This window comes from Lutra lutra, chromosome 5 (genome assembly GCF_902655055.1).
Source record: "Lutra lutra chromosome 5, mLutLut1.2, whole genome shotgun sequence".
Classification (NCBI taxonomy): Eukaryota; Metazoa; Chordata; class Mammalia; order Carnivora; family Mustelidae; genus Lutra; species Lutra lutra.
The window spans coordinates 28,689,016-28,716,639 of record NC_062282.1 but is presented as its reverse complement, the minus strand read 5'-3'; the positions used below and the strand labels follow the sequence as shown (position 1 = coordinate 28,716,639).

The following is a 27,624-nucleotide window of genomic DNA, read 5'->3' as shown; positions in this document are numbered from 1 at the left end:
GATATGAATAGACATGATAAGTAAATGTAATAAGTGATCCTGGGTTGGCTCCTGCACCAGCAAATTCATATCACATCATAGGATATTAATCAGACAAGTGGAGGGAGTAGAATAAGGTTTGTAGATAAAATACGGTGATTAGATAATCATTAAATGGTGCCTTCCTAATGCAGATTAAGTTTTTCATAGGGGAGATAGAATACCTGAATGGATAATAATTGTGAATGCACATGCATGCAATCACATAGTATAAGGGAAAACTGGAATAATGTTTGGAGAGTTTTATAATCTTTCTAAGAAATAATTTCAAGCATTTATAAAATTAGAACTTCTTGGTGCCCACCACCCAGTCTTGTTTTATCATGCCCATTCAGAATTATAGACTGACCTTTAGAGACTTAGTACTTCAGGTCAAGACCTAGCCTTCTAGTGGAGCTTAACACTTAGGGGACCCTGGCACTTGTCATCAACAGGTTATTTTCCAAAGAAACTCTTTGAGCAATAAGTGTAAGCAGTTTTTCTTTGGGAATCAGCTTTGGGGATCTTGATATTGGAACACTAGCAAAGATTTTAAGCAAGTATCTGGGGCAGTGGGGTATGGAGATGTCACAATGAGGTCAATAGAACAGTTAGGACGTGGAAAATTCATAAAAAGTTCCCTAAAATGGAAATTGAACTGAATTACCTGGAGATGGAGCTATCTTGGAAGTGACTTCCTAAGGTCCCTACACTCCTGGTTCAGAGTCTCTTCTCTGTGGAGAGTGCAGTGATTACAAGGACAGAGAGGGGTTAAGGAGAGTTCACTAACTCCTCCTTCTCACCTCTCCAGGTTAGAGAGGGTGAGGACAGATTGGCCAGTAGAGTAGGCACCCTGGGAAGAGGAGCAGAAGGCCAGAAGTGACAAACAGAAGAGAAGACAGTTGGGATCCACCCCTCTCCTCTTCCCTAGCTGCCTGTCAGCACATTTCCTTGGTTGCCAGTGCAGCACGTGTCCCCAGAGCCCACAGGTCACTGTGCACGGCCCAGGGCCCAGGGATCTGGGCACAGAGCTGGGTGACACAGCTGGTACAGGAGCTAGCATGGCGGGGAAGGGAATGTTGTTGCTAGCAGGCTTCCTTCTGCCTGGGTTCCTGCTCTCAGAGGCCATCAAAATTCTGACTGCATTCTCACTGGGTGAGTGTTTGGCAGGAGAATCAGAGTCAGGTGCACCTCACGTACCTGCTCTAGGACTCAGGCACACACCATAGATCAGAGGGTCATTCTATGTGGTTTTCCTCACAGGGCTTGAGTCCCAGGTTAGAGGAAGAAGAAGAGGGAGGGGGCCTGGCATGTCAGAGTGGGGTCCCTACTGCTGGGGATAGGGAAGATAGTTGTGGAGAAATCAGTGGTGTCCTTTCCTCTCATTTTATCCACTCTGGAAGGGTTTCCCATTGTGTATCTGGGGCCAGAATTTAGTTCCAGACTGACCTGGAGGCCTTAAGCCATCTACTCTAGTCAAAGAAGATACTTTCAGAGGCACACCCTAAAAATCTTGGGGTGTGGAGTAGATACCAGTATAAAGTGGATGGTGAGGTCAGTTTTAGGCTCTTGGAGACAGGGCAGACTAAAAATATGTCAGTGATAGGACACCTGGAAGACTGACAGGGCAGAGGAAGGGACCCCAGGACAATCAAGTTCTTAGAGCCCCTCTCTCTTTTGCCCGTGCTGCTGGAAGCTTTTAAAGGACAGTGAAGCATTTAATTTTGTCAATAAAATCTTTCCCCTTACTTTTCCCCAATGGGAACAGAAGGGCAACAGGAGCACTTATTAGGATAAAGAGTTATCATAGGATGGAGTTTCCCCCAAGAATATTTTGGATCCACTGTGAAAGGATAGGGGGCTATTGGGATCACTTTAAATCCCTATGTATCTGGGGATCCTAGAGCTAGAAGAAACCACCAAGTTCATCTAATTGGATATCCCTATTTTATTTCCTGACCAGGAACATGAGGGTCAGGGAAATGAGGGGCATTTTGCAAGAGCACACTAGACCTCCCTGATGGACACATTTGGACTTTACTCACTATTTCTTACCTCAAACCGATCCTCTTCCTCAGAATCTACACTTTACAGTGGGGATTCCTAAAAATCAGTATTTTAAAAAAAACTCTTTTCTATTTTAAAACTATTTTTAGTGAAAAAGGTGGCAGAAAAAAAGTACTTTTAAAGTATGTGTCCTCTGGATTCTGGGAGGGAGCACATATGGTTTAGAAGAGCTGGAAGCCCCACCTTTGGCCCAGAATGCACTGGGTTCCCCAATACCCTCAGGAATGGCTGCCTCTGTGGATGGCTTCTCCCCTCCATCCATTTTTCTCAAGGATTTAATGTAATCCATTGCAGGCAGTCTGAGGAGGATAGGGGTTTGTGTTATATATAACTGGCGTTACCTCAGCCAACACAGTATAGATATAAAAAACTAGAGTAATTTCCACAGATACACACTGTTACTGTAGTCTGACATCCCTCTTGCCTACTCAGTAATCATGAGATCTTCATCTTCCAAATAACCCTCACTTCCCACGTGGGCAAAGTCTATAGCTTTCTTCCTACTCTGACTTTTTCTGCTGCCGAGACCCATAGAGTCAACAAAAATCTCCATGGTGGCTTATGGTCTTTCACAGTCATTGCATTGATAGAACCTGTACCACCCCAGAGGATCAAACTTCCTCTTCATTAGAATCTCAGGAATCTTAGGATGGGTGATATCCAAACCTATCATGTGTAGGATCCTGTAGTTCCATCTAAAGGTCCACAGTTGTCCTGAATGACTTAATTTGATACTCAGCAATTTTCAAGCTCCAACTGGAAACATCCTGTCAAATATTTTTGAATCTCAGGGATTTGGGTTCTAAGTGGTGGGTCTACCTCCTTATGCTCCAATGGCTATTTCTCAGTCTGATATTCAAGTTCCCAGTATCTGGGTCTGACTCTAACATAAATTTCCTAAGGGAAGTATTCCATAAAGATCTCTGACCAATTGTCAATGGGATCTCTTCCCACTCCCCTCCATAGTAATGTGCCTAATTTCCACTGTGTCCCCATAAGAGCTGGCTAATATCAGTATGTACCCAGGATCAGGAACTCCTAAGGCCTAAGTAGAGAAGCTTGTCACAGTGACATGGAGACCATGAATCACAAAAGGAAATCTTGATGGAGCAATTACACTGGTTGGGATTTGGACACACACTGGGTAGGTGCCTTGGCTGCTGCTTACTCAAAGTGAGAAAGGGGGACTGAAGAAACTCATTGTCCTCTGCTCACAGTCAACTCTCTGCCCTCTTACCTTGGATTTCTCTATCCACCACATCAATTTCAGACCCTCTGTTCTCATTTTTACAAAATGAAATTTCGTGTTTTTCCTAGGTGGAAGCCATTATTTACTGCAGGACCGGGTATCTCAGATTCTTCAAGATCATGGTTACAATGTCACTATGCTTTTTTATGGAGAAGAATTCTTAATTCCAGGTGTGTTTTTGTTTGTTTTTTTGTTTTTTGTAATCATTGAATTCTTCTATCCCAGAGAGACTATGTCTTCTGTATAACACTGCTTAGCACAAAATCTGTTTGAATCTAGCTATATTGAATAAAGGGGGAAAATATGTGCATGTATGTTCATGTTACCCCCTGGATATCATATTAAGATTTGTAGATCTGGCCTCCGCATGTCATAACTCCATGTTTTACCCCCTCAGCTAGGTGTCACTTCATCTAGGCAAAACTCTGTATATCATTATTGTTCATTTTGATAACTCTACTCTGTGGTGTGCCTTTAATTGTGTTGAACAGAATTGTTCAGCCATATTTACAGTTTTTGTTATTTAAGGAGAGCTGCTCTTCTTGTTTCATATGTTACTTTCTACTCCTGTTATGAGACCTTAACTTTTAAGAAAGCATTTTTAAAGGATGTCTTTTAATCATGTCCTAGGATCAGATTTATCAATGAGATGAGCCTATATTCTTGAGTGTCTCTGGCTGCCCATGACTTGTGCATAATGATGTCAAAAGTTCTTGAGCCCTTGGGCTAAATACCCAGTAGTGCCATTACTGAGTTGTAGGGTAGCTCTATTTAACTTCTTGAGGAACTTCCATACTGTTTTCCAGAGTGGCTGTACCAGCTTTCATTCCCACAAACAGTGTAGGAGGGTTTCCCTTTCTCCACATCCTTGCCAACATTTGTTGTTCCCTGTCTTGTTAATTTTAGCCATTCTAACTGGTGTAAGGTGTTATATGTAACTAATGAACCATTGAACATTACATCAAAAACTAATGATGTATTACATGTTGACTAATTGAATTTGAATTAAGAAAATCCAAAAAAATCTGTAGCTAAGATGAAGCTCATCATCTTGTGAAATCTTCTCTGTTGACAGACAAGGACACAGAGGACCAGAGAACTCAAAAGATTTGTTCAAGTCTACACAGCAGGTTAATAATAGAGTGGGTCGATCCAGAACTTTAAGCTCTGGGTGTCTCATTCAAAATTGCTGAGACTTTAATTTAAAAAAATCCAAAATTAATGATTGTTGATGAAAAACAAGTCTGAGCAATTATGAAATTCTGAAGATGAACTTCAGGCTCTGTTGCTATTTAATCACCCTCTAGATCAAGTACTATATTGTTCACTAGATTTCCTTTCTGTACATATCCCTTTGTATCTGCCTTGTCAGTTTGATTGTGTATTTGCCTTGACTGCCAACCATGCTAGTTGTAGTCCATTATCATTTCATTTTGGTGGTTCCCACAGATTGAGAAGCTGCTGAAAACTTTAGACCCTCTAACTCTTTACACACACTCAAAACTATAAACCATTCAGAGGACCCATGGATTCCCTTAGTTTTGTTCTTGTTTCCAAATTTTAATAGTCCAGAGTTTCTTGCAATATTTACCATTCACCGGGAATTTCTGAGGTTTAGAAATGGGTTATTTATTTTTCTCTTCAGCAGTAGACTTTGGTAGAGGCTTGCAAATAAGGGAACACGTGATTGGATTATTTTTGTTGACCTGATTCAACACTCAATATTGAAACTTTTGAACCTACATTGACTACCTGCTTGGATAACTTCCTTATAAGGTTATTATGTACAACTTTAATAAATAAATGACTTCAGAAATAATGAATTAACCTCAGTTTCTAACATTGACTTGTAAGATTATTTCTTTTTCTTTTTTTTTAAAAGATTTTATTTATTCATTTATTTGAGAGAGATAGATCACAAGCAGGCAGAGAGGCAGGCAGAGAGAGAAGGGGAAGCAGGCTCCCTGCTGAGCAGAGACCCCCCCACCCCCATGCGGGGCTCCATCCTGGGACCCTGAGATCATGACCTGAGCGGAAGGCAGAGGCCCAACCCACTGAGCCACCCAGGCGCCTCTGTAAGATTATTTCAATCACTAACTGAAATCACAAGTATAAGAAGCCACCCTACAGAAGAATTAGTTGTCTGCAGTTCTGACTCTTCCTTTTCCTAAGAGAGCTTGCTCTACTTCTCTACCAGGTAGATATTGCCCAAGTGACAGGTCTTCTTTGTTTTGGGGGATCTGTTACATCATTGATTCTCAAGGGCTTGCCTAAAATCACTGAAGCAAAGTTATCTGGAGGGACATCATCATGACCAGACAGTTCCACCCCTTTAGTCAGCTAGTTCTGATTTTGTTGAATATGGTTGTAGGAGAGCAGATCAGAAGATAATGTAAGTAAGGAAGCCCTATGTTGGAATTCAGGCTTTGATTGGATTCATAGGTTCCTCAGATAATCTATCAAATAGTGTTCACCTTAGCCTGGGAGTTAAAAATCCCAATATCTTAGTCTGCTGTTATCAGGGTGAGGTCAGTTCCTTTCTTTCTCCCCTTTTTAAAAAAATATTTATTTATTCATTTATTATTTATTTATGAGAGAGAGACTGAGAAAGAGAGAGAGAGGAGGGGAGATGCAGAGGGGCAGGGAGAGAATCCCAAGTGACTCTTCTGAGCATGGAGCTAGTGCTGAGCTTCATCTCAGGAACATGAAATCATGACCTGAGCTGAACACAACAGTTGGACACTTAACCACTGAGCCACCCAGTTACCCCCAGGTCAGATCTTATTATTGGGGTTCATAGAGTTTAATAAATTACAACCAACATTCCCTCTGAATTTTGGAATCAATTGAGAAAAACCTACAGAAGTTAGATCAAAATGCACCTTTATCTAGCTGATCGGGGAGCTTTCCTTAGATCTTCATTAACTGTCAAGGCTGAGTAGTAGCTTTAGAAGAGTCTCTCTATAACCTCTGGGTTTTGTTCTGTTTATTCGTTATGGTGTCCTGGGTAGTTTTCTTCCATGTTTGCAATAACTGTTTTCAGGAAGACCCCAAACTCCAGAGCTTTCTCTCCTTACAGCTCTCTTGTAGTATTCTGGTTTTCTGCCCTGTGAGTTCCAGCTGCCATGTCCTCCCCCAAATCTGAAGTGCTCCCACAGGGAGATGGCCAGGCCAGATCTGGGTATCTCCTCCATGAGTTGTATCTTGGAAGTTTTCCCCAGCTATCCATGAATGTCTTACACTACCTGGGGTGCAATGTCTAAAAACCATTTTAGCATGTATTTGGTCTGGTTTTATTTAGTTGTTTAAAGTGAGAATTTCAAGGTCCTGTTGTCTTCTTGTGGCCACAGACTGAAGTTCCTTATCTTCATTATTCCAACCTGTATTTAAGTAATATCGGCATATAACGAACTGCATATATTTAAAAATTACAATTTGATATATTCGGACATATACATATGCTGAGATATACATATATATGCATATATATACTCACATGTGTGTATATACCTATGAAACCATCAACATCATCAAGATAACAAATGTATTTGTTCCTCCACCAGAATATCTCTAATGTCCTTCTGTAATCTCCCCTCCCCCCTCCCACCTTTCTATTCCCATTACCTACCTATCACTAATATGTCACCATATGTTAGATAGCATTGTGTAGATTTTATAGAAATGGGATCATAATTATGCACCCTCACATTTTGGCTTAGTGCACTCAGCATAAATATTTTGAGATTTGTTTTATTTTTATTTTTGTTTTTGCTGAATAGTATTATATATCTGGATTACCACAATGGATTTATTTAGTTGCTTGTTGATGGGCATTAGTGTTGTTCCCTGCTATGAGCTATTACAAATAAACCTTTTGTGAAGAGTATGTACAAGTTTTCTATGAATATGTACTATCTTTTCTCTGAATTAATTGGCAGGAGTATAGTGGCTGAACCATAGTTTTGGTACTGTTTAAGTTTTTAAGAAATGGCCACACTATTTCCCAGGAGGCTGTAATATTCTGCATTCTCACAGAAGTGACTGCAGATTCCATGTATACCACATCCTTGTCAATACTTGGTTTGGTTAGTCTTTTCACTTTTAGCTACTGTTGTGTGGGTGTTCAGTTGGTTGTATTTCATGGTGGTTTTAATATGCATTTTATTTATTTCTAATGAAGCTATGCATTTTTTCATGTGCTTGTCAACAATGTATCTTCACAGATGAGTGTTCCCCAAATTTTGTCCAAACTCTGGAAGACTTTGATTATAATAGCATTGTTTCTTCCTAAATTGTTTTGGCCACTCAGAGACAGGCTGTCTCCACCCACCCCAAAGTTAGGTTTGGATGTTGACACTTTATGTCCTTATTTACACACGAAGAGGTTATAAAATGGTTTATTAGGGGCACCTGGCTGGCTCATTTAAGAGCTCGATTCTCCATCTGAGGTTTGTGGGTTCCAGCCCCACTTTGGGTGTAGAGATTACTTCAAAATAAACTCTTTAAAAAGACACAATGGTTTATTAGTAACATGATCAGGCTTCATGGACAGATAAAGGCAACTCCCAAGCTGGTCCAAACATACATTGAGAGAGCAGGGAAAGGAGTATGCTTTGGGGCTTTTATGATAGTCAGTGGTGGGGATGGAATGGGCATTTCCCTTCATGTTTGATGATGAGAATGTCCTGTGTTTCATTTATTTCAGTTGGATCTTGTATAAGAAAGTCATTATGGTATTTTGTGAGACCTGCTCCCTGAGGCTGGTGAGGGAGTTCAATGTTTCACAGAGTGTCTTTTTTTCAAAAGACCAGCATTGTGCACGTGGAGAAATGAAGCAGTGCCTTGGTTATGATCAGTAATGTCTGAAAATCTGTAGAGGATAAAGAGTCTTGCTTCATGCTGTGTATTGTGTCTTTGGTGTGTGGAGACACATGTGTAACCCTCAGGCACATTTTGGATATCTATATGGCAAGAGATTCTGTGCTCTTTACCCAATGGAACAACCTTTTGTCTTTATAGGTGTCTTTGGAATGTCTTTTTCTTCTTTAAATTAACTTTGGTAGTTTCTGTCTTTCTAAGAATTTGCCCACATCACCCATTGTCTAATTTATTGCCATCTAAAGTTCATAGAATTCTCCTATAGTCCTTTTCATTTCTGTGTGGTCATTAGTGGTGTTCCTTCTTTCATCTCTGTTCCTAATAATTTGTATCTTTCTTGTTTGTAAATTTTCTTGATCTTTTCAAAGAACTGGCTCTGCTTTCATTGATTTCTGTTGGTTTTCTATTTCCAATTTTATTAGTTCTCCCCAATCTTTGTCAATTTTACCATCTGTTTTAGGCTTAGTACACTTTCTTCCCCAGTGTCTTAAGGTAACAGAGTAGGGTATTGATTTGATAACTTCCTTTTTAGCATAAGCATTGAAACTCTAAGTTTCCTTTTAACTGCTGCTTTTGGTGCATCCCATATGTTTTGGTATGTTGCATGCTTATTTTTATTTCTTTGTAAGTATTTTATGATTTTCCTTGTGATTTCTTTTTGATACATGCATTATTTAAAAGGATAATGTTTAATTTCCACAATTTGTGAATTTTCCAGTTTTCTGTCTGTCGTTGATTTCTAACTTCATCGTGGTGTGGTTAGATAGCTTGTGATAAGTATGTTTTAACATTATTGAGACTTATTTGTGGCTGAACATAGAGCCTCTGCTGGAAAATGTCCCATGTACCTTTGAGAACAATGTGTATCCTGTTCAGTAGTGTGTTCTGTATATGTCTGTTACACCTAGTGGACCAATGTGTGTAAGTCTTCTATTTCTTTACTGATCTTCTTTCTGTTTTTTTTTTATCCATTATTAAGAGTGGGTGTTGAAATGCCCAATGATTATATAGAAGTGTCTGTTTCTCCCTCTATTCTGCCAGATTTGCTTTAGTTATTTTGATGGTCTGTCATTAGGTGCATATGTGTTTATAATTGTTATATCTTCTTGCCTTATTGAATCTTTATTAATATATAATGTCTTTCCTTGTCCCTTGCAATCTTTTTGATTTAAAGTCTATTATGTTTGGCATTTTCTCATCTAATTCTGCTTTCTTTTAGTTATTACTTGCTTGGAATATCTTTTTCCATTATTTCCCTGTCTGTGTCATTGGCTCTAAAGTGAGTCTCTTGTAGACAGTATATATAGTTGGACAAACTTTCCTTTGTGTGTGTGTTTGTGAGCTTCTTTTTTTGTATTTTTTTAACACATTTCATTGTTTTGGAATAACTGTAAATTTACAGAAAAGTTGAAAGATATTATAGGAAGCTCCCATATACCCCACACCTTCTTTCCCCCATTGTTAACCCATTTTATTTTTAAAGTATTACTTTTTATTGAAATATAGTTGATACACAGACTTACATTAGTTTCAGCTGTGAGAAATGGTGGTTTGCCAAATGTACATGTTATGTAGTGCTCACCACAAGTGTAGCTGCCATCTGTCACCATACAAGGCTATTACAATTGTTTCCTGTATTTTTATCCATTGTGCCAATGTCTATATTTTCATTGGAGAATTTAATCCATGTACATTGAATGTTATTAGTGAAAGGAGAGACTACATCTGTCCTTTTGCTATTTTTTTACATGCCTTATAGCTTTTTTGTCCCTTCCTATATTACTGTTTCTTTTGTGCTTAGTTGTTATGAAACATTTAACTTCCTTTGTCATTTACTTTTGTGTATATTCTATAGCTATTTTTTAATGTGCATGACCATGGGGATTTAATTTAACATGATAAATATATGTCACTCACATTTTAATATTTACCAGTTTAACTTTAATAACATTCAAAAATTCTCTTCCTACAAAGCTTGGTTCATCCCCACCCCCTTGAATTGTTGATGTCGCAAAATTACGTCTTTGAACATTGTGTGCCCCCAATCATAAACTATCATTAATTTAAACGCATTAGTACATTAAATTACAGAGAAAATTTGATTGGAATTACAAATAAAGTTTAAATAAGACTTGTTTTTAAACTAATATTTGGTTTTTAAAAGTGTACTAGTTTCATAAATCATGTAGAAACCACAAGTGTGGTTACAAAGCGTTGCTATGATAATCGTTTTATAATTTCCTATGCATTTACCTTTATTAAAATCTTTAGTTTTCCATACACCTTTGAGATACTATCTGGTATCATTTCATTTTTTTCTGAAGGGCTCCTTTGAACAATTCTGTCAGTATAGGTCTAGTGGTAATGTCCTGCCTTAGCTTTTGTTTATTTGGGAATGTCTTAATTTTGCCCTCACTTTTGAAATTCAGAGTTTCCAGACACAGAATTTTTTGTTGTTCATTTTTATCTTTTAGCATTTTGAATATATTGGGCCACTACCTTCTGACCTCCAAAATTTCTTATTAAAATCTATTGATCATCTCATTGGCAGTCTCTTGTATGTGATAAGTCACTTTTCTCTTAACGCTTTTAATATTCTCTCTTTATCTTTCTGAAGTTCAATTATAATGCGTGTGTTTGAGTTCATTTTCCTTGGAGTTTGTTGAGCTTCCTGGATGTTTATATTCATATCTTTCATCCAGTTGGGGGGGGGAGTTCTCAGCCATTACTATGTTTTCAGTCATATATTATGTATTACATTGTTACATATTACATATGCAAAATAATACATACACATAATATATTACATATACATAATATATGTATTATTTTACATATTACATATACATAATATATGTATACTACATGTACAATATATTACATACATTATATATTACAGTGTTACATATTACATATGTAAAATATTCTCTCTATCCCTTTATTTCTCTCTCTTCCTTCTGAACATCTACACTGCATACATTGTTTCCTTAGACTATGTTCTCTTTTCTTCAATGTCTTAACTTTCTGTTCTTCACACTTGATCATTTCCATTGTCTTATCTTCAGGTTCACTGATTATTTTTTTGGCTTGCTCAAATCAGCCTTTGAATCCCTCTAGTGAAATTTTCATTTCATTTATTGCATTTTTCAGTTCTATATTTTATTTTTGGTTTCTTTTACATTTTCTGTGCTTTTATTTACATTTCTATTTTGTATAAACTTCTTCCTTCACCTTTTCCACATCTTTCTTTAGTTCTCTGAGAATATTTATGGCAGTTATTTTAAAGTCATAGTCTAATATATCTGCCATCAGGTCTTTCTCAGGGACAGTTTGTTCATTTATTATTTTCCTCTGAATTAGGGTGTTTCCTGTTGTTTGGTATCTCTTGAGTTTTTTGTTGAATACTGACCTGTTGAATTTAACAATGTGTTAAATCTGGAGATTAGACTCTCCTCTTTTCTCCAGGATTTGCAGCTTTTTAAAATTAATTTTGTTTATTGTTTTTATTTTATGGTTGTTTTAGGCTGCCTTTGGGTGAACATCAATGTGAGTTGTAAATTTTTGTTTTCTTAGGTCTTTTCTGAGCCTTTTAGTGACATGAACAGACACTTTCTAATTTTCATCATATATGTAGTTTTTGTCCAATATCTTAGCCCTTAAAGTTTGTCTCCCATAAGAGGAAAAAGAGAAAAGTCAGGGAGAAAAAAACAGGTATCAGTCTCTTAAGAACCCTAGAAGTTCATTCAGCCAGAACAGAATGTGCTTGAAAAAAAAAAATAGCATGATGCAAAAACATCACTGCCTACTCTTTGTCTGTACCTATGTGATCAGAAGTAGCAATTCATAGTCAAAGCACAGACACCTGAGATTTGGAGAACGTCCTTTTTACCCACTCTGGCTCCTGCAACCTGTGTGCAAACTGCTTTATGAACATATGTTCAGCTGCCTGCCATGAGATGTATGTGGGGGATGGGTGGCTGGTACTGTGAACATTGCTGGAATAACTGAAATTAACTAAAATTATCTGTACTTTACAGTTACATCCTTCTCTGGAAGTTGACTACAAGGTTCCAAAATAGATATTTTAGACAGATTCTGCCAGTCAATTGTTATCTAGGTGGGAAGACAGATTCCTGGTGCTCTATGATCTTCCTAGAGTCTTCACTACTACCTTTTGCTTTCAGAATATATATGTATAGTTGAATATATGTGTGTACATATAAAAGAAAACTTTCACCAGTTCCTGTTTAAATGTGTGTCCAGGAAAGCTCCTTATACCCTCATGCTGGAAGTGGAACCTAAATAGTTGTTTCTTGATGGTGTCAGGGATGGAAAGACCTTCAACTGACAAGTAATTCTTCATAGGAATTAAACTGAGGCACCATGGATTGTGCTTTGTGTAGGGCAGCAGCACATCCCTCTTGTGAGCTCCTGTTTGAATGTTTGTGTCCTGAGTGCCCATGCTGGATGAATCTCTGCAAAAGGAGGTTGTCCTTGATGCAATGTCATACATGTGCTTCTGGAGAAAACTGAATGCGGTTAAGGTGTTGCCAGCAAAGCTTGTGTGCAGGTTGTTGAGGTAGTCCATAAGAAAGCAGTTACAAATGATTTGTATCCCGCCAAGATGAAGAAGAAGAGAAACTAGCTGAGTGCTTGTTGAAATAGAAACTGAGCAGGACATATTATCAAATCTATGCATGTAAAATACCTATTAATACTTAGATATAGTCAGCAATTTCAGTAACATTGGAAATGGAGAGTGCTTAATATAATATATCACTGCACAATTATGTTATAGTAATCCACTGCAAGGCATCATTACTTCTTTGCTGTTTAAGAATAGTATAAACCAGGCCATTAAAGGGAAAACCAGTGGAGGTAATCACTCTTTTGCTTAACAGATCCTTTACAATGGGATTTAATCCTTAAAGGCACTGTTTATGGGTTGTATTTTAATATGTTGGGCAGATCCAAAGAGTCTCTTTTTGTCAAGCTGATTGTAAATGCCCAAACTTTAATTTTATTTTAGTTTTTTACTTGTTATATCAAGAGCAACCATAGCCCCTAGGAAATAATAATAATAATAATAATAATGACTCTTATGACTGTGGGATATTTAATCCCAGTAGTTAAGGCAGGGCATGCAAATTTGTCCTCTATCTAACATTTTGACTCCTAAGAGTACTGAAATTTTCTGTATATATCTAGTGGGCTCTTCTCATATAGCTGTTATTTTTTGTCCCAGTATCGATTAAGACCATTAAAGTTTGTCAGTGGCTCATCTCATCTGATGTTAAAACTATTTAGATGCCCTGATTTAGAGGCACAAAAGCCAATCTGTGCCTTTCTTTTTTTAAAGTAATGTTACATTCCACATGTATCATGTTACATTCCACTCTGTTTTAATTTCTTTCCAGACTCTCCCACCCTACCTTGCCTTTTTCTTCTTTCTTTGGGTTATTAGAGGTATTTTGGGATAATGTCCATTCTAACCTGCTCATATTTATAAGTTTCTTCTTCAGAATGTCCCAGTTAGTATCATTAAGGCTAGGGGCCTCACTGGTGGTCATTTTGAAAGATGTAAAATTAACCTGACTTTGAATAAACCCCTTGAATTAACTCCATGGGCATGTCATCAGTGTTTTACCATATTACCACGTTAGTCAAGGTTTTCTTTTAGCTACAGAGAGGTAATCAGCATCAGTAGCAAAGGCAATTTTTAGGGCTGTATGCACCTTCTACTTTTACAGGTGTGGATCTCTTCCTACCTGTGGCATGGTGACTGCCCTTCCTCACACCATTCGTTGCACTTGTAAACTGGAATCAGTCTTATCCAGGGCACTGTTTATAATGGGGGCAGCCCTTGAGACACACAACCATTGGTCACAGAGTTCTGCCTAGCCACGTGTCAATCTCAGCTCACGCAGGGATTCAGAAGCACAATTTAAGCTGACACAGAAAATAGGTTTGCATGAGACACATGGCCAGGGCCACTGAATGGCTACTCCCATACTCTTTTCCCTAAATACCAATTATGGAAGCTTCTGAGTAGGGTGGAGGTGAGGATTCCCCTATATGGGTGTGGGTTGCTTGGCTTGAAACTCTTCCTTGTTTAAGAGTTGGCATGTTGAGGCTTTCTTCTCTGTTTGCCAAGATATGTCCCAGAAGGTTAAGAGGGAGATGGAGCTTGAAAGCCATCATCTGCCCAACTTAAAAAATGTCATCAGACTCTTTTTTACACATGACTTATGGGGAAATGCCAGGATGTGGAGTAGGGCTGCAGAAGACTGCTTTTTTAAAATTAGGTTTTGGTATCTTTTTGGCAGAGTGAAAAACCTGTGCATGTATCACTTTTAATTTTAATGAAAATGATTTCTTTTCTAAATGGGAAATGCCTGGGAAGTTGACAGTGAATGAGATCTGTATTCAAATACAAATTATACATTCACTGTATGTGCATTCTTGACAAATTATCTGGCACTCCTTTCTCACCTATAAAATGGTGACTAGTTACACCTTTAAGTGTAAACTTTAAACAGAAACTTCTCTTACTTTAAAGTGAGTAAAAGTGACTGTATCATTATATGGTTCTCAATAAAGTTTAGCAGTTTGCATGATTGAAGAAATGAGAAAGCAGAGAAACCAAACCAAACCAAAGTTCAAAAAGCAAGCATTTGAGTATATATACAATCCTTGGAGTAAACAAACATGATATCATCATGTCAATGTTAATAAGGGTTGTATGGTATCATTAAACATTTCCTTATTGGTGTTTTATTTTTTATTTTTAGAAAAGAATGAAATTTCATACAATGTTATCAGTTGGCTTCCACCTGAAGATCATAGAAAAGATTTTAATAACTCTTTTGATTTCTTTGTGACAGAAGCTTTGCATGGCAGGTAATTTCTTTTATTCTCTGAATGAAAGACTTGCCATTTTAGTGATAGAAATGAATGGTTGCATGCATGGATACTTGGTGTGAATTTAAGAGAAATGGATGGATGGGTGAGTGGATGGATAGATGGATGGATGACTGGATGGATGGGGAGATCAATGATGGTGGCAGTATATGGATGGAGTAAATGAGTTTTGCACTACCAGTCATTCAGTGTATGTATACTGTGGCTCTTCCACTGAAAGCATGAATGTATTTCTGTATAGTGAGGGGGATTGTTCCTCTGGATCTTCCTTGCAACATTTCATCTATGGTGTTTGCATATATATTCTCCAAAATACAGAAGTTGTGATAGACAAATTTCTCATTGTCAATAGGCGATGAGAACCACCAGTTTACATTTATTGTTCCTCCCTTACCCTCACATAAATTCAAGAATAGAAAGATGCTTATGAATGCTGTTATTTAATACCTTGAAACACTATCTTTTAAACTCATTTAAAAAACCGAAATATCTTGGCGATATACAACCAGCGAGTAACCTGAGGAATTTTGTCATTATCTGGGATGTATAGAAAGTTCTTCTTTGACATTAGGGGTAAAGACACAAATTTATACTTTGTTTGGTTAACACACAGGCCTAATGTCCATGCCCCTTCGTTCCTTAGAGATTCTATTTGCAGGGCACCTGGTAGGCTTAGTTGGTTAAGCATCTGACTTTGGTTCTCACGTCATGATCTCAGGGTCCTGGGATTGAGCCTACTGATGTGCCCCTGTTGAGCTCCCTGCTCAGTGGGAAGTCTGTTTGAATCTCTGCCTCTTCCCTCACTTGTGCTCTCTCTTTCTCAAATAAATATATAAAACCCTAAAAAACAAACAAAAAAACCCCACAAAGAAATTCTATTTGCTACTAGGTGGTCCTAAAATCTGGCCTTTTCCATAGAGCCCAATTGATAGTCAAACTAGAACACCAAATGCTCTTATCTGTAAGAGATCTGATCTAAAGTACTCACTTGAAACTTTGTTTTATCTTGTGTTGTTACTCATATATTTTCGAATTATATGTCCCATCTCTTCCCTCTCAGCTTTATTATGTCAAAGACTGTTTTTTTGTTTGTTTAGTTTTTGTTTTTAAGTATGTTCCATACCCAGCATTGACTCCAATAGGAGGCTGGAACTCACAACCTTGAGATCAAGATCTGAGCTGAGATCAGGAGTCAGATGCTTAACCAACTGAGCCACCCAGGCGTCCCTCAAAGACTGGTTTCACTCACATGTTAAATATGGTACAAAACACAGCACAGTGATTTCCTGTATTTTTTCATTTATTATCTTAATTTCAATATGATTCATGCTCTACGTTTGAGGAAATTGTACTTCATATTCTGAATTTGTCAGTAACATTTAGCAACCATTCTTTATGAAAATCTTTTAAAATATAATAGAGGATAATTTCAGCAAATCATGTGTTGTCACTTTTAGTTGATTCTATAGCACGTGTGGGCATCTTCATGTTAATGAGCTCTCACCTGTGGGTCTTCTTTCATTGGGCGGACGTGGTGGAATATTGTACAGGTTATAGGTTTGCTGGGCCATTGATTCTCTCAGTCCTTCATTCATGTAGGAGGCCTATGGGTCTCCAAAGCACCTGCACCTGTAACCTCTGGTCAGGAATATTCTCATCTTGCCATGTGCTGTATGAAAAGGATCATTTCCTTTGAAGGCACCGATGGGAAAACATTGAGAGAATAGATCCTGGAGTAGTGCCATAGGCAAGTCTTCAAAATTGGTAAAATTTTAGCATGAAATTTTGTGAATACTCCAGCTGGCATGAAGTGGAAAGGTAGTAGTTAACTTCAAATAGGCTTTTATTTTTGTTTGTTTTAAATATTAATATTTTCAGGTAGGAAGATATAAATCTCACATTCAGCTTAGAAGTTGGATTCTAATATTACCATCAGGAAGTTCCTTGTGTGAGGCAATCTGTCAAATTCAGGATATATTTAATTTCAAATAAAAGAGCTACATCGTGAATGTTGATGTTATGAAGTTACTTCCACAGTTTGGTTAGTAAACAGGACAGTCACTTAGAAAAGTTCAGTACACAAATGAAAGTTAAACAGAACATCACAGAATGTACCAACTAGACATGAGACTCTGAGATCTACTAGTGTCAAAGGATGCTTTCAATGCAGGAAGAGCTAAATTAGCTTTGCTAGTGCATGCATATGGATTGGCCAGAGAAAGGGTAGGGGAGGAAATAAGAACATTTTAGGAAGCAGAAACATCCAGAGTAGAGTATTTGTTGAACACTGGTAACATAGGTGGGCGGCTGCCAGGTATGGTCTTACTTACCTAGGATATTTTCTTTGAGCCAAAGATTCTCCTAGTATCATGAAGTTAACACCTTCAATAAATATATCTCATTACTTTTGTTTTAAACAGAGAAGCATTTGAGAACGTTGTAAAGTTAATGGAACAACTGGGGATTCGATGCAGTGACTTGCTAAGGAGAGGAGATATCATGGATTTCTTAAAAAACGAGAACTTTGACCTGGTATTTGTCGAAGCATTTGACTTCTGTTCTTTCCTGGTTGCTGAGAAGCTTGGGAAGCCATTTGTGGCAATTCTTCCCACCCAGTTTGGCACTATGGACCATGGGCTACCAATCCCTGTGTCTTATATTCCAGTATTCCATTCCTTGCTAACTGACCACATGGACTTCTGGGGCAGGGTGAAGAATTTTCTGATGCTTTTTGATTTCTCCCTGAAGCAATGGCAACTCCACTCTACATATGACAACACCATCAAGGAACATTTCCCAGAAGGTTCTAGGCCTGTTTTGTCTCATCTTCTAAAGAAAGCAGAGCTGTGGTTTGTTAACTCTGACTTTGCCCTTGAGTTTGCTCGGCCTCTACTTCCCAACACTGTGTATGTTGGAGGCTTAATGGCGAGACCTGTTAAACCAGTATCACAAGTAAGTAAAATCTTAGCTCTCAATATGGACTTCATGCAGAACTTTTAAGTGCAGACAGAACCAGTAGCTCCCCTGGCAGAGGGAAGAGGAAGTATGATTAGACAGGCAAAGCAATGAGGATATACATTTTTATTTTTTAATTTAATTTAATTTTACTTTTCTAGTCTATTGTATTCTATTTTGAATTTTATTTTATGGGAAAAAAGCACTTAGTATAAGACTTCTTATCAAATTTTTAATAGTACAATATTTAATAGTATAATAGTACAATTATTGACTTAGGTGCCATGTTGTGCATCAGATCTCTAGATCTTATTTATCTCATTTACTTGTAACTTTTCCTCCATGGAATAATAGCTGGCCTTTTACCTCATTGCTCCCCCTCTAACCTTGGAAACCAACTTCTGCTTTTGATTCTATGAATCTGACAATTTTAGATGCTTCAGATAAGTTAATTCATGCAGTATTGCCTTTCTGGCTTAGGTCACTTAGCATAATGTCCTCAAGCTTCATCCATGTTTTCCCATATTGCAAAATTTCCTTCTTTTTAAAATATTCCATTATATATATTATATATATAATTGTATATTTTATATATGCATATATAAATGTATATATCCATTTCCTTAGGTATAGAGAGAGAACTCAGATTGCTCCATCATATGGTGGTTCTATTTTTAATTTGGGGGAGGAATTTCCATGTTGTTTTCCATAGTGCCTTTACTGTTTTTCATTCCCAACAGTGGTAGGTAAGAGTTGCTATTTCCCCATATCCTCAACAGTTTTCTTCTGTTTTTTAATAATAAGCATACTAATATGTATGAATTAACATCTCATTGTGGAATTGATTTGCATTTCCCTAATGACTAGTGTTTCTGAGTATTTTTTCATATATCTGTTTGCCATTTACATGTTGTCTTTGGATAAATGTCTATTCCAGTCCTTAGCCTTTTATTTTTTTAATATTTTACTTTTTTATTTGACAAAGAGAGGGAGAGAGATCACAAGTAGGAAGAGAGGCAGGCAGAGAGAGAGAGGGAAGCAGGCTCCCCACTGAGCAAAGAGCCCAATGTGGGACTCCATCCCAGGACCCTGAGATCATGCCCTGAGCCAAAGGCAGAGGCTTAACCCACTGAGCCACCCAGGCACCCCCCCAGCCTAATTTTAATGGGATTGTAAGATCATTCTTTTTTTTCTTTTTCTTTTTCTTTCTCTCTCTCTCTCTTTCTTTTACTACCTTTCTTTCTTTCTTTCTTTCTTTCTTTCTTTCTTTCTTTCTTTCTTTCTTCTTTCCTATTGAGCTGTAGTTCTTTCTTATGGAGATTTTGGAGATTTATCTCTTATCAGGAATACAGTTTGCAGATATTTTCTGTTCCGTAGGCCATCAGTTACTCTTTAATCAATTTTGAGTTGAAAATTTGTATGGTTTAAGTTGAGGATTGAACTTTATACTTATTCATGTGGATATTCACCTGCTGGGGGTAGGGATTCTGGTGAGAGGGTGTTTTCATAACTTAATTACTGGTCTAGGTGAAGCTGGTTACACATTTGCCTGGGTGCAGTCTGTCTTTACCTCTTTCTTTCTTTCTTTCTTTCATTTCTTTTAGAGAATGAGAACATGGAGCCTCTTATTCTGATGTCATTCTCTGCTCTTTTCAATTTTAAATAATAGATTTACATTAACCTTATAATTATCAAAAGATAGCAAAACTGATTTTAAGTGGTTTCCTGGGATGATAGGTCTTATGATGTAGTGTTGGATGGAGTCAAATAGAGCCAGATTGAATAATAGAGTAAAAGCTTTGAGCTGGGGACAACCAAACAATGCAGAAGAAGAAATTATGTTTCTGAAGAATGACAAAATTGTATTCTTAGGGTACTAAATTTTTAGGGGATTAAATCAGAAATTTCTTAAGAATCATTTATGGGTGGTTGTAAACTAATTAATACTACACAAAATAGACTTATGTCATAACTTTTACAGGAGATAAAGGATATTTTATAAATGGTTTAATATAATAAAATCAACCAATGTACTACAACACATTATTAGAATGAATGAGAGAAAAAAACATATCATGTCAAGAGAGGCAGAAAAGTTATCTGACAAAACTAAGATTCTTTCATGATAAAAACACTCACAAAGCTAGACATATAAACATGATTCTTGAACATGATAAAGAGTATATGGAACACTCCCAGCAAAAAACATACTCATTATGATAGACTGCAATTGTGCTTCTTAAGATCAGTAGTGTAAGATGTCTACTTACATCACTGCTATTCAAATATGCCCTAGACAAAGCAAGTAGGCAAGAAAATGAAAGAAAACACATCCAAACTGGAATGAACAATGTAGAAATAGTTTGATTTTCATAGGACATATTTCTCTAAGTAGAAAATACCAAAAAATTCATATACCAAAAAGAAACTACTAGTTTTAATAAACAAACCCAGCACAGTTGCATGGGAAAATATCAATATGCAAATATGATTTGTGTTTCCATACAACAACTATGAATAGTCTGTAAATGAAATTGAGAAAACTATGTACAACAGGATTCAATTAAACTGAGGAGTTGAAAGACATGTACACTGAACACTACAGATTTGCTGAAACAAATTCAGAAAGACCTAAATAAATAGAAAGACCTCTCCAGACCATGGGTTGTGACACTTAATTTTGTTAAGAGAACATTACTACTCAAAGTGATGTACAGATTTGATCTAATCCTTATCAACAGCTCAATGGCCTCTTCTTTTTGTAGAAATGAAAAAGCCAATTTTAAAATTCATATGGAAATGTAAGAGACCTTGAATAACCAAAAGAATATGAAAAAGAACACCGTTGGATGACTCATACATCTGTGACCAATCAATTCATTTTTGACAAGGGTGTCAAAACCATTCAAGGAAGTAAAGAATAGTCTCTTTAGCAAATGGTGCTGAGCCTGCTGGATTTTCACATGAAAGAGAATGTATTTTGAGCCTTCCTCATACCACATACCAAAAATAACTCAAAATAGATTGATGGCATAATTAAAGAGTTAAAAGCCATAAAATATTTAGAAGAAAAGAAAGGGATAAATCTGCATGGACTTATTTCACAATGAATTTGTAGAAACGACATTGAGAAGATGAGTAACAAAGGAAAAAATAGAAAAATGTCTATTCCTGGAATAGAAAGCAATCATAGCAATGTCACAGGAAAGAAGTTTAATGTAAAAAATGAACACTTTTCTTATATATTAGCAATGCATGAGGGAATGTGAAATTAAAAACACTGTACCATTTACATTAGCACCACCAGAAATGTGATGTTGGGAATAAATCCACAAAATATGTAAAGATTTATATGAGGAAAACTACAAAATTCTAATGAAGGAAATCAAAGAACTAAATAAGTGGAGAGAAATTCCATGTCCATGGATAAGAAGACACAATATTGTCAAGAATTTTTTCTCTCCAAATTGACCTATACATTCAGTGCAAGCACAATCAAAATCTCAGCAAATTATTTTGCAGATATTAATAAAATGATCCTAAAATTTGCGTAGAGAGGCAAAAATCCTGGAAAGCCAACACAATATTGAAAATGAAGAACAAAGTGGGAGGAATGACATTTTCAACCTCATAACTTACTAAAAGCTACAGTAATCAACACAGTATGATATTGACAAATGATTAGATCAATCATAAATGTAACACAATAGAGAACCCTAAAAGAGATACATACAGATTTAGTGAACTGATGTTTTACATAGGAGTAAAGACAATAGTACTAAGAAAACATAGACTTTCAAAAAAGTGGTGCTGAAAAAATGGATATGTGCACACACAAAGAATAAATTGGATTAAGACCCTACACTCTTCAGGAAAATTAGCTCAAAAGGACCACAGGCCCAAATATAAAATGCGAAAGTATAAAAATTTTAGAATATGATATCAGAGAAAATTCAGATGAACTATGGGTTGATGAAAACTTTTTAAATGCAAACCTAAGTCATGTTCTATGAAAAAAAAGAGTTTTTAAGTATGCTAAGTTGAAATTTTCTGTTGTGGGGGCATCTGGGTCGCTCAGTAAATTAAGCTTCCTTTGGCTCAGGTCATGATCCCAGGGTCCTGGGATGGATTCCTGAATCAGGTTCCCTGCAGCATGCTTCTCCCTCTGCATCCGCCCCCCCCGCCGCTTCCACTTGGGTTGCCTTTCTCTCTCTCTCTCAAATAAAATAGATAAGAATCTTTTAAAAATTTTGTTCTATGTAGGCACTGTCAAGACAATAAAAAGAGGAGCCACAGAACAAGAGCAAATATTTGGAGCACACTTATCTGTTCAAAAGTGCTATTCAAAATATGCAAACACTTTATACACACAAATATACATAGTATACAAAGAACTCTTAAAATTAAACTCTGTCAAGCTATTTTTTAAAATCTCATTGGAGAAAATATGGCTTCTTCACTACTGGGATTTACTGACTTAGATACAACATTTCGCAACTATTGTTTGTATTCTTTTCAGAGTCATCTCACAGATGAAGTATTTTGAAGATACCTGGGCCAACTAGATGATCTGCCCATGATGAAGCTGTTCAAACTTTGCAACATGGGCTCAAAAACATTTTAAGGGCTCCAAAATATATTTTTCAAAGATTTGAAAAGAAACGGAATTGTGAAGCTGCAGCATGTTTTTTTCCTAATAGCTGATAAAGCTCTAATACACCATTAAATTCCTCTTAAATAATTATAAGATTATAGGAAAGTTGAAAGAATATTATAAACTTTCCCTGAATCATTTGAGAATAAATTTCTGAGCAGAAAAAAAAATTAAACAATAAGAAAACCAAAAGGGCACCTGGGTGGCTCAGGGGGTTAAGCCTCTGCCTTCGGCTCAGGTCATGATCTCAGGGTCTTATAATCGAGCCTTACATCAGGATCTCTGCTCAGCAGGGAGCCTGCATCCTCCTCCCCCTCTGCCTGTCTCTCTGCCTGCTTGTAATCTCTCTGTCAAATAAATAAATAAAATCTTAAAAAAAAAAAGAAAACCATAATTTAAGAAAAGGGGGGGGGAAACCTTCTGAGACCTCTCAACAAAGAAGACAGACAAATAGATGGCTAATAAGCATGTGAAACACACACCGGTAGACATTGTCTCTACCGGTGTCTATACACCGGTAGAGACATTCCCCAGCATTTACCTCAGCCTCCAGAAGGCATGCTGCCCCCTACTGGACCAGGACACCAACTGGCACTCTCCCAGGCACTAGCACCTCTGCTCTGGCATTGGAACACTCCTAAATGACCATATCTACCCACACCTAGAATGAGGGATGAGAATGACCCTGGTACGGGGACCATGTTTTCAATGAAGAAGGAGATTCCCACCAACTCCACTTTCCTTTGCTATAAAACACTGTTATACACACGAGGTCTGGGTCTAGATGTTGGTGCTACAATATGCTTTGAGTGCCTCAAGGGCAACTTAGACTATTATGGCAGTGGCTGGACACCTACAGCTGTCTTCATATTTATTTGTGATTACTGAAAGTGTTTATATGGTAGGATGTGTCCTGAGGTCTCAGATAAATGAATTCAAGGCCACCAGACACAATGGATATGAGTAGAGTACAAAAGGCACCGAGCTGTCCGGGGGCTAGGAGAACCTAGTGAGCTCTAGGCACTGACAGGAAGGCGTATTCGGTAAATAGCTGACTTTCATTTCAAAGCATCTTGGCTTTGACGAACAACTTTGTCCACCTCCTTTCTTTTTTTATCTCTCTCCAGGAATTTGAGAATTTCATTGCCAAATTTGGAGACTCTGGTTTTGTCCTTGTGGCCCTGGGCTCTATTGTGAGCATCTATCAGTCCCAGGAAGTTCTCAGGGAAATGAACAGTGCCTTTGCTCATCTGTCTCAAGGGGTGATATGGAAGTGTAATCCTTCTCATTGGCCCAAAGACATCAAATTGGCAGCAAATGTGAAAATCATGGACTGGCTTCCTCAGAATGACCTATTGGGTAAGGACTGTTCAGGTCTACTTCACTCTTTCCATTTATGTATCTTTAAGTTTCCACTGCACAACCCCACCAGTCTGAGAAAGGGCATCTGGTACCTAAAGGTAATCTTTAGAGGACAGGAATGGAGCAGCCAGCTGGAGTTCTTAGGAAATCAGGCTCTGCTTCCCAAATGGCTAAAACTGCTATGTTTTCTTCTTTCTTTCTATTTCAGTCTTCATAGCTGCCCCCAGAAATGATATTGTCATCAGGCTGTTTTGACCATACCATATTTGGCATTCAACAAGGTTACCCAAACTTAGTCAAAGACAGTTTATGGATTCTGAGATCACATATCAAAGGATATGTTGCCACTGTTTTCCCTCAACTCTAAAACATCTATTAAGCCCCATGTCACTATAGAAACACTCTCACACATATTGGTTCATTCTCCTTTTTCCCAAAAGGTGTACTCATACTTTCACAAAGTATTGGTGACAGTATCTGAAGGGTATGCCAAAACATCTGAGTTTCAAGCTGAGTTACCTCTCAGCCTTAGCTGCTTATTTTGCCCATCATATTCTCTGGTAACAGAGAGCTCCTCACACCCCTTTGTCCATGTGCCACTTTTTGGAGCTCCTCAGTGCCACAACCACTGACTATATCAAACATACTTCATCAAGATTATGGCTCACAAACATATTGGGAACTTAAGATAGAGGGTTCTGCACATTTATTCACAAGGCACGGTATAGGGAAAAGGATTCTGACTTTCAAAGAAACACAAAAGGATTCTGATGCACATCCCTATTGAGAGGCAGTGTTTGAGATAAACTCTTCATTATTAGCACTTGTTTTAGTTTTCTCAAAATAGAGAGGGGTGAGCACACAGAAACTAGAAATATCGAGATGAGTGGTCCATCATTGCCTACTTTAGAGGATTTTTGTGAAATTAAGGAGAAACCACATATAGTGTAAGTTTGATGAATGCCACATGAGCTGTGATGTCAGTAAATGTGCTAGCCTTCAGATAAGAAGGAAGTGAATGGGCAGTGAAAGGGAGAGCTTGAAACCTGGAGAGCAAGAGATAGAGACAGAGAGAGAGATAGAGATAGTAAATCAGAAAAGAGAGAGTAGCACTGGGAGAAAGTAATAGTGTGAAAACAGACACAGGAGAAGCAAAGGGAGATACAGAGTGGAAATATAAGGATGGTTGGAGGGATGGATGGATGTATGGAGGGAAATGTTGTGCTTAGGATTGTTCTCAGCAGCTGTCCCTGGGTTCTGAGTCTTAGAAGGATTGATTTAGAAGAATCTCTGTATGGAGATAAGACCAGAATATTTTATCTTGGGGAATATGTACCCTTGAGTGTGTCTTAAGCTAATTCAATAAATCTATTTTCTCCAACATATTTTAAGATCCCTTTGTATTTTTTTTCTGCCTTTGATCCTTTCAAAGATGTTCTGAAAATTTTCACCCTGAAATATTCTGCTCTTTTCCTGATTTGCAACAGCTCACCCACGCATCCGTCTCTTTGTCACCCATGGTGGATTGAATAGCATAATGGAGGCCATCCAACATGGTGTACCCATGGTAGGGATTCCTGTCTTTGGAGAACAGGCTGAAAACCTGATCCGAGTAGAAGCCAAAAAGTTTGGTGTCTCTATCCAGTTAAAGCAGGTTAAGGCAGAGACATTGGCTCTGAAGATAAAGGAAGTAATTGAAGACAAGAGGTATGGAGTTCTCTGGGCTTGTGGTCATCTAGACTGAATGAAGACATCCAACACAAATGGCACTGTGTAGTGCTTTTTTTTTTTTTTCAATAAAAGCTGAAACTTCCAAGACACAGAATAATATGTGTACAATGCTAACAGATGCCTTTTTTCCTCTGAGAGCAAGACTAGGGAGTTCAGATTAGATATTGAGTAAAATTTCTATCTGAAGTCTTGTGAGGACTCTGACCTACTTACATAGGGTCTGTTAGAGGTCTTATATTTTGGGACTACTGATAGTAGAATTGCACTAAGCAGGAGGTCACATTCTTGTCCCCCAGTATGCCACAGTGTTTCCTGCTTCAGACCATTTGTCAGTGTTGCTCCCTCGGACACCCTTCCCTTCTCTTCACAGACCTAGCTCCTTCATGACAGGCTCATCTCCAACATCCTCTCCTCAGAGAGGCAGGAAGCCTTTGTGTGGCAGTCCTAAATGTGCTCCTCTCTCCCACCCCATTCAATCATAATCGTAAGATGGGATGAACTTCTCTTAAGTGAGTCAGTAAAAGGCCCATATTCTCTTATGTAAATTGCCATCCAGCATAAGGATGTGGTAACCATGATGAACTAAATATCTTGTTAGAGTCTCAAGGTAATTTACTTTGATTTGGGTGTATGTTAGTTACATTACATATATTCCTATACCTTTTCCTTTATTGTACCATAAGTGTCCTTAGGTAGGACTTGTCCTTACAAGTTAGTCACCTTTTTATAATTTAACACTTTTAGCCCTAAGCATGGATCTTTGCATGGATAGACCAGTTAGAACTTTTCAATGGGACCCAGATAGACTGTGACAAGACCAGGCCAACCACTTTTCCTTGAAACTGAGTCTTTTGTGCATATGGATGAAAGTGTATGTGTGTGTGTGTGTGTATGTAAGTGTGTGTGATACAAGGTCTCTAAGAGTTCTGAGACCACATGAGTAACACCCTGTCTCTGCTAACAGGTACAAGTCAGCAGCTGTGGCTGCCAGCATCATCAGGCGCTCCCACCCCCTGACCCCTGCCCAGAGGCTGGTGGGCTGGATCGACCACATCCTCCAGACAGGAGGTGCAGCCCACCTCAAGCCCCATGGCCTGCAGCAGCCATGGCATGAACAGTACCTGCTGGATGTCTTCTTGTTCCTGCTGGTGGTCACCCTGAGCACACTGTGGATCTGTGGGAAGCTGCTGGGCATGGTGGCCAGGTGGTTGTGTGGAGCCAGGAAGCTGAAGAAGGCCTGATGGAGGTGCTGTCTTGATGGGTGTTTGGGGAGCTATAGGTTGTAGAAGGCTTTCCCTAGCACAGACACCCCTAGTGTATTCTCCATATTGGTACCTGAGGGTGGTGCAGAAATAATCTCCTCGCTATTTCTGCCTCTGTTTGGAAATTCTTATGATGTAATCTTGGGATTATTTTTTCAAATTGTGTTAGAATATATATTTTATAAAGCTTATTATTTAGCCATTAATTTTATAGTCAGTGGCATCAAGCATATTGACATTATCATGGAAACGTCACCACCACCCATTCCAAAACAGTTTTTGTCTTCCCAAAATCAAACTCCATGCTGATCAAACAGTAATTCCTCATATCCCTGCCCCCAACCACCATCCCCACTCTGTGGCAACTCCTGTTCTGTTTTCTGTGTCTATGAGTTTGATTTTGGCTTCTTGACTTGCCTCTCTTCAGTGGTCTCCTCATTCAGACCCAAACCTACAGTAGAGAGCCCCACTGTCAACCCCACTCTGTCTCTAGACATAGGGTCATGCTTACTTCATTCTTGGTGTCT

General features: G+C 38.0%; 1 protein-coding gene across 3 annotated transcripts; it reads left to right on the top strand.

The window, feature by feature from the left end:
* The first annotated feature begins 1,079 nt into the window (after positions 1-1,079).
* Positions 1,080-27,101, top strand: LOC125100205 (UDP-glucuronosyltransferase 3A2-like). Of its 3 annotated transcripts, none has more exons than XM_047730165.1 (8): positions 1,080-1,173; positions 3,403-3,504; positions 5,536-5,546; positions 15,009-15,112; positions 17,554-18,085; positions 23,870-24,101; positions 25,592-25,811; positions 26,800-27,101. In XM_047730165.1, the coding sequence occupies exons 1-8, from the start codon at positions 1,080-1,082 to the stop codon at positions 27,074-27,076; spliced, it is 1,572 nt and encodes a 523-aa protein (XP_047586121.1). In that variant the 3' UTR covers positions 27,077-27,101. The 3 variants fall into 3 exon arrangements, with proteins under 3 accessions (XP_047586121.1, XP_047586120.1, XP_047586119.1); XM_047730164.1 differs by lacking the exon at positions 5,536-5,546 and adding an exon at positions 4,986-4,991 and having other exon boundaries at positions 15,004-15,112; XM_047730163.1 differs by lacking the exon at positions 5,536-5,546 and adding an exon at positions 4,986-4,991 and having other exon boundaries at positions 1,080-1,203; positions 15,004-15,112.
* Positions 27,102-27,624: the final 523 nt, after the last annotated feature.

Bases quoted from the DNA above. Each gene is read 5' to 3' on its own strand.
- LOC125100205 (XM_047730163.1), top strand. From the start codon at position 1,080: ATGGCGGGGAAGGGAATGTTGTTGCTAGCAGGCTTCCTTCTGCCTGGG. The intron at 18,086-23,869 runs GTAAGTAAAATC...ATCTCTCTCCAG, and splicing joins CTGTTAAACCAGTATCACAA to GAATTTGAGAATTTCATTGC. The intron at 24,102-25,591 runs GTAAGGACTGTT...GATTTGCAACAG, and splicing joins TCCTCAGAATGACCTATTGG to CTCACCCACGCATCCGTCTC.